The sequence below is a fragment of the Mirounga angustirostris genome, unplaced genomic scaffold (assembly GCF_029215605.1).
Source record: "Mirounga angustirostris isolate CCGP_5_RB_7025 unplaced genomic scaffold, mMirAng1.0.hap1 SCAF_13, whole genome shotgun sequence".
Taxonomy (NCBI): domain Eukaryota; kingdom Metazoa; phylum Chordata; class Mammalia; order Carnivora; family Phocidae; genus Mirounga; species Mirounga angustirostris.
The window spans coordinates 27805590-27813495 of record NW_026991721.1 but is presented as its reverse complement, the minus strand read 5'-3'; the positions used below and the strand labels follow the sequence as shown (position 1 = coordinate 27813495).

General features: G+C 35.7%; 1 protein-coding gene across 1 annotated transcript in view; it reads right to left on the bottom strand.

Moving 5' to 3' along the window:
• Positions 1–1513: 1513 nt before the first annotated feature.
• LOC123857271 (doublecortin domain-containing protein 1-like) overlaps positions 1514–7906 on the bottom strand; it is a 34215-nt gene continuing 27822 nt past the window's right edge. The window contains exons 7-8 of the mRNA XM_045893980.2: positions 2117–2251; positions 1514–1716 (exon numbers count right to left, since the gene is read on the bottom strand). Coding sequence (XP_045749936.2) covers positions 1555–1716; positions 2117–2251 — 297 coding nt within the window. The 3' untranslated portion in view covers positions 1514–1554. The remainder of the gene's footprint in view (positions 1717–2116; positions 2252–7906) is intronic.

Below are 7906 nucleotides of genomic sequence, written 5' to 3'. Positions count from 1 at the left end.
AAGGGGAACCCTCCTACACTGTTGGTGGGGAATGCAAGCTTGGGCAGCCACTCTGGAAAACAGTATGGAGGTTCCTCAAAAAGTTGAAAATAGAGCTACCGTATGACCCAGCAATTGCACTACTGGGTATTTACCCCAAAGATACAAATATAGGGATGCGAAGGGGTATGTGCACCCCGATGTTTATAGCAGCAATGTCCACAATAGCCAAACTATGGAAAGAGCCAAGATGTCCATCAACAGATGAATGGATAAAGAAGATGTGGTATATATATACAATGGAATATTATGCAGCCATCAAAAGGAATGAGATCTTGCCATTTGCAACGACGTGGATGGAACTGGAGGGTATTATGTTGAGCGAAATAAGTCAAACAGAGAAAGACATGTATCATATGACCTCACTGATATGAGGAATTCATAATCTCAGGAAACAAACTGAGGGTTGCTGGAGTGGTGGGGGGTGGGAGGGATGGGGTGGCTGGGTGATAGACATTGGGGAGGCTATGTGCTATGGTGAGCACTGTGAATTGTGTAAGACTGATGAATCACAGACCTGTACCTCTGAAACAAATAAGACATTATATGTTAAAAAAAAAAAAAAGAAGAAGATAGCAGGAAGGGAAAAATGAAGGGGGGGAAATCAGAGGGGAGATGAAACATGAGAGACTATGGACTCTGAGAAACAAACTGAGAGTTCTAGAGGGGAGGGGGGTGGGGGGATGGGTTAGCCTGGTGATGGATATTAAAGAGGGCACGTACTGAATGGAGCACTGGGTGTTATATGCAAACAATGAATCATGGAATCAAAAACTAATGATGTAATGTATGGTGATTAACATAACATAATAGAAAAAAGAAAGTACAGTAAGAATTATATTACTCCTTTAAGAGTACTTCAATCAATAGTTAATTGTCAGCAATTATTATATTAAAATTGCAATTTGTAATGTCATTTGTGATTTATAACATCAAACTGAACAAAATAATAACACTACTACTAATAATGAACATAAACTTAATTTTCCAATTAAATAGAGGATCAGAGAAATAGTTTCTATTTTCCAACCAAGGACGACTTTCAATTGGTTAGCAAAATCATTGGTTAGTTTTATTCTATAGAAATTATGTCAATTTTTAAATTACCACTCCTTAAGACCATCCAAAGTGCATTTATCCTCAGGTCTAAATATAATAATATTTTCATGGAACACAAAAAGGATTGCCTATATGGGTCTGATGTTCTTAAAGACCTCTTGGTATTTTCACAATTGGATATATGCTTAGTATCATGTTAATTATGTTATTTCAGAGTATTTTAGTGAGATCTCAGGACAGCAACCCTTCCTAAATATAAACAACACCATACATCAAACTTTAATGAAATACACATAAATGTCACCTCTCTTCATCAAATGTGACCCGAAAACGACAGTGCTTGCAAGCCAAAGGGCTTTTGAGATATTTCAATAGTCTTTAAGAAATCAATCTTACATGAAACTGAAGGAAAACATCGAATGTCATTGAGCAATAAAGCTCCGTTCTGTCAGTGCCCTACCTCTGAGCAGAAGCCTTAGGATGTTTCTCTTCCAGTTTCCTCACCAGTGCCACTGTCAGCTGCCTTGTCTCCCCAAGAGAACCTTCTGGCATTAAATGGGTGTCTGAAGGCTCTGGCAGTTGCTTCAGACCCGGGATGCTGGCACTTTCTTGCAGGACCTAAGAAATGAAATAGAACAATAATGTAGCTAATTTTCATTAAGTGGAAACATCTAAGCTACATATGCCCCAAATTTAAATTATACTTTTCAGGGTTCCTCCAGTCTTCCTCATTCAGCACAGAAATCATTTGTATGCAGCCCCAGAAGCAAAGGCAGCAGTCCTAACAAAAGCTACAAGGTCATCCACTATTTAATAAAATAATGTTTATATGAGTACATATAGATGTTTATATAAATACAAATGTGCATATATTTATATTATGTGTATGATTTTAAACAATTGGTATCATTAAGATGTGAATTTGTGCTTGTCTCCTGAAAATAACTTGAACATTTTCTCTTTTCAAAATACATTTTAGTGATCTATTTCTGTCTTGCCTCTGGCTCACTACACTGACCTCTTCTGCTAAGCTGCTACCATGTTCCTGATGAGTTGTAGTCCGGGCACCATGATGAATGTGATACTCTCTCTGGGTCACATCCACTTGTGCAGTTAGCTCCTCTAGGTAGGTCAGAACAAACTGAGGATAAGCCTGTAGGAAAGGAAAAAAAATTAAAAGTAGTACTAGCCTTGTAAGTAACAGCCAATAATCTATACAACTGGAATGATGGGAGGATAAATTAAATTCATAGCAAAAAGGTCTAATAAAATGCACCCTATTATCTATTTCAGATCAAAATCAAGCCAAATAACTTTAATATTAGGATTTTCAGTTAGTTGTTTAATCTGATCAAGTTTAACTAGATTGCTAATCCTTACTCTTAGATGATAGTATTAAAATATTAAAGCCATCTTATATAATATAATAATAGCTAACATTTATAGAGTTATTTCTACATACAATGTGCAATTGCTGTATTGTCTGGAAATATTCAGTTCTGCTCTAGAAGACAAGAAAACAAATGGGATGGATAAAATGCATTAGCTGCATTAACCATAGATAAGTAAATTAATAAACTGAGGAGTATCAGACAGAGAGTAAGGTGAGCATAAATTTATGAACACAGATAGAAAGGGGTAGAGGGGCAAAAACAGGCATTTAATAGTCATGATTTGCTAAATAACAAATGAAGCAAGAAATACTTATGACACATTAAGTATAAATGAAGCACCTGAGACACACGATAATTGTGAGATCTTTAATTGACCACCTATTGCCGACTCTGATTTTGGATTTTCAGCCAAATCAAATGCATATCTGCCCGTCAGGTTAAAGGGGGAGCATAGGTATTGGTCAAGTGTACTTGCCAACAAGCTCTCTTGTGGAGCAAGTGTGCGTCGTTTCCTCAGACACCTTTAGTATGTTGGGCTCCCATGTTCAAATTTCCACTCTGGTCCTTGTAACCACATCATCAACAGGGAAGGGTGATGCAACAGAGGGGATATGTCAACTTTGCCGAGATTCAGGTATTATGACTCTTTAACACACTTACACTTTAAGTGTGTTTACCTAGCCCACCTCTCTTCCCATACATTTTGCTTCATATTTGAAATTGATTGAATAAACTGTGATCTGAACATTTTATTTGGTCTGTGCACCTTTCTGTTCCATGAAGTCTATGATAGTCTATCTAGGAGCATACTTAGAGACTACTATTTCATCAAAGTAATTTCCACAAGATAATATATTTACATTTTAATCCTTGCTACAGCCCTTTGAAATGGATACTATTATTTTGCCCATTTTAAAGATAAGGAAACAGACAAAGGGAGGTTAAGCAACTTGCTCAGTGTCATCCAGCTTGTTTACTAGCCCATAAAACCTAGACATCCTGCCTCAAGTATGATATAAATTTCTTTTTTAAAGTATAGAACTAAAGTTCTGACAAAAATATGAAGAGGTGTTCAGGGGGTAATTAAAGGGCACTAAAATCCTTATATTGCTCTGGAAAAAGAGGTATGGAATAGCCTTAAACTTTTTAAAAAAGCTATATAACTAAATATGCATATTAAAAATGTAAGGGGCTCCAGAACCTTAAATGCATATTACTAAGTGAAAGAAGCCAACCTGAAAAGGCTACATATTGTATGATTCCAACTACATGACATTCTGTAAAAGGCAAAACTGTGGACATAGTAAAAAAAAAAAAAAAAAAAAATCAGCAACTGCCAGAGGTTAGAAGGAAGGGAAAGATGAATGGGCAGAGAACAGAGAATTTTTAGGGCAGTGAAACAATTCTGCATGATACTATAATGGTGGATGAATGTCATTATACATTTATCCAAACCCAAATATACAACGCTATGCGTGAACCCTAATGTAAACTATGGATTTGGGGTCATAATGTGTCAATGTAGATTCATCAACTCTAACAAATGACCACTCTATGGGGCATGTCAATAGCGGGGGAGGTTGTACATGTGTGGGGAAATAGGGTATATGAGAACTCTTTGTATTTTCCATTCAATTTTGCTGTGAACTTAGAGCTGCTCTAAAAAATAAAGTCTATTAAAAAATGTAAGCGACTCCACCAAAGTACAATGACAAAAGAAAAATAGTTAAATTATACTACATCAAAGTTTAAAACTTTTGTGCTACAATGTCATCAAAAAATTAAAAGGCAACCTACAAAATGGGAGAAAATATTTGCAAATCATGTCTGATAAGGGATGTGTATACTGAATATATAAAGAACTCTTACAACTCAATAATAGAAAGATAAATAACCCAATTAAAAAATTAGCAAAGAATCTGGGTAGAAGGTAGTTCTCCAAAGAGGGTATACAAATGGCCAACAAACACACGTAAATGCCATGGCTCTGATTCTGACCGTTGTAAATCCCTTGTATTCTGATAGTAGTTTCATGTTTTGCATCCTCTAACAGACAATAATAAAGATATTTCATCTAAGTTTACTTCGGAGGTATATTTCCCTCTTATTGGAAAAAGGCATACCTGGAACATGGGAAACTTCAATATATACTCAATGAGATGGATGAGGCCATGCCCAAAAGGTAGAGCCATGATGTATCTGAATATTCTGCTACGCATAGCAGAAGCAAAGACGAAAAAAAGAAAAAAAAATGTCATGGGCTTTGCTTCCTGGAGTAGACAGTCTAGCTAAGGTGGCAGACATACACAAGTAACACAGAGTGACGAATTCTATTATTCATCCTCCCACCATGTATTTGGAGAGATTTTTTTTTAAAGATTTTATTTATTTATTTGACAGAGAGAGGCACAGCGAGAGAGGGAACACAAGCAGGGGGAGTGGGAGAGGGAGAAGCAGGCTTCCTGCCAAGCAGGGAGCCTGATGTGGGGCTTGATCCCAGGACCCTGAGATCATGACCTGAGCCGAAGGCAGATGCTTAATGACTGAGCCACCCAGGCACCCCTGTTTGGAGAGATTTATAAATTGTCCTGGCATTTTCCCTTTAGAATCATTCTAAACCATTTCCACCCCAGGTAATGACTATTCTAACATTTTGATACCATAGTTCTTTAGTATTCTCTACTCAAAGACCAAGTTATCTTGATCTCTAACCAGGCAACTACCAGTTCAATACTCAGACCACCAATATAAACAACCCCTTCCTCCAAAATATGGAATGCTAATCTTCTCTTCTAGGGAATCAGCAGCCTGATCTTTGGACTTTTTCTCTTCCAGTGCATCTGCTCATCACTCCAAATTGAAGTCTAATGTCTTAATCCTCATTATTTCCCAAGTCCATCAGCCCTTTGGGCTTCATTGTATTCTTCTCATTTGAATCCACTTTTATGACCAGATGATAAATTTTAATAATTTGTATAAAAATAATTGGATAATAATAATGTATTTACTAAAACATCTTTGATCACATCATTCCCACTTTAAAAGCTTTAACTAATACCCCCAGTACACACTCTATTATTCTGGTTTCAAATTCCAACTGTGCCATTTACCAGCTTTGGGGCCGTAAGTTCTATTCCATTGAGGGGGAAGTTTTCTATGAAAACTAAGAATCTTCTTGAAATCTCATGCTGACCAATATCACCCTCAGGATACAGTGATAACTCTCTGGTTGCTAAATCGGGTCCCATCCATTTGTGATATTTTTTCCAACCCTATGTACATTAGAAAGTCCACATATTTGACCAAACTTGGGGCTCCACAGGAACACTCATGTCCTCATGAAAAATACAGCCAGCAGGTCTACAGAATCTCTCCTGGAATGTTTTATACTCTAGATGCTCTATCTCCTCCTGGTCAGTACATGATCAGTCATATTTTTAAAAAGTGATTCTTTTTTTTTCTGATTATAAATGCTTTTTATAGAAAACTTAGAAAATACAGAGAAACTTAAAGAAAATAATTATTCATCCTCCTACCACCTGTTTTATGTAGAAACTTCCAGTTTTGCTTCTACACACACACACACACACAATCTTTGATACAGTAAAAATAAATGTTTTATCTGATTTTTCTCAAATCACATTAGCATTTTCCTCTGTCATCATCAATTATTCTACATTATTTGTAATACCAACATATAGTATCCATAATAAAGACATACTTTAATATATTTATACAATCTCACTGTTGATTATCTATTTTCAATTTTCACTATTATAAACAAAGCTCTAATAAATATCCTTAAAGATATATTATGGTATATACTATTAATTAATTCCTTGGGGTAACTTGTTGTAAGTGGAACTTCTGAGTCAAAAGGAATATGTTTTTTTATAGATTTTGATAAATATTGCTAAACTGACCCTCAGAAATATTATCCCAGTCTCCTAGGTAGCACCCAATGTTCCCTGCCTCTTAGTATTCATACTCTTGTGTGGTCCCTCCTACATTATATCAGGATTGTATATGTGGCCCAATGTGATGCCAAAAGTGTTGTTAATGTCTAATGAGATTTGGTTATGATAGACACTGTAGTTTCCATTTTGTTCTCCTGTTACATGGGAGATCTGCTTCTAAGCATACTTAAATTGCTATTGACAAGAAGCTTCAGTTCCTTGGTATATGGGTATATTTATATATATATATCAATATATATAATGGAATGTTACCCAGTCATCAGAAAGGATGAATACTTATCATTTACATAGACGTGGATGGAATTGGAGGGTATAATGCTGAGCGAAATAAGTCAATCAGAGAAAGACAATTATCTTATGGTTTCACTCATATGTGGAATATAAGAAAGAGCACAGAGGATCATAGGGGAAGGGAGGGAAAACTGAATGGGAAGTAATCAGAGACAGACAAACCATGAGAGACTCAACTATAGGAAACAAACTGAAGGTTGCTGGAGGGGAGGTGGGTGGAGGGGAAGGGGTATTTGGGTGATGGGCATTAGGGAGGGCATGTGATGTGATGAGCACCGGGTGTTATACGCAACTGATAAATTATGGAACTCTACATCTGAAACTACATCTGAAACTCTACATCTGAAACTAATGATGTACTATATGTTGGCTAATTGAATTTAATTTGGGAAAAAAAAAAGCATATCTTTGATTTTAGTCAAGTCTCAGATGACTGACTGCACTGCAGTCAGGTGACTGACTGCAGCCTCATGAAAGACTGAGTTAGAACTATCCAGCTAATCCATTCCCAGGTCCCTGGACCACAGAAATTGAGATAATAAATATCTGTTGTTTTAAGTCACTATGTTTGAAGGTAATTTCTTACACAGCAATAGATAACTAATACAAAAAAAAAAAAAACCAAAAAAAAAAAAAAAGGAAATGTATATGTTTGTTTTCTCACATTTTCATCAACATTGGATATTCCTAGTTTTACATCTACTGATATTTAACAGGGAGAAAATAATGTCTCATTGTTTTACATTTCTTTAATTTCTAAGGAGGCTGAACTTTTTTATTTGGTTTGGCTCTTCTAATTTTTCTTCTCTCACGTATTTCCTTTTCACGTTCTTTACCTATATTTCTATTGAAATGTTTATCCTTTTCTACTTGCTTTATCAAGCTTATTATATATTAAGGGTACTATCTATCTCTGACATTTATATTTTAAAGATTTCCCGTTTGTCATATTTCTCTATTTACTCTTCCTTATGCTATTTAAGATTTAGGAGTTTTTAAAATTTTATATACTCAAAGTCATTAGTCATTTTCTTTGTGGATTCTATGTTAACATGCTCATAAAGATGTCTACTCACCACTAGTCTGGGTTAGATGCTTTGGGTTTGTTTGTTTGTTTGTTTGTTTTTGCTTTCTTTCTTTAAATAA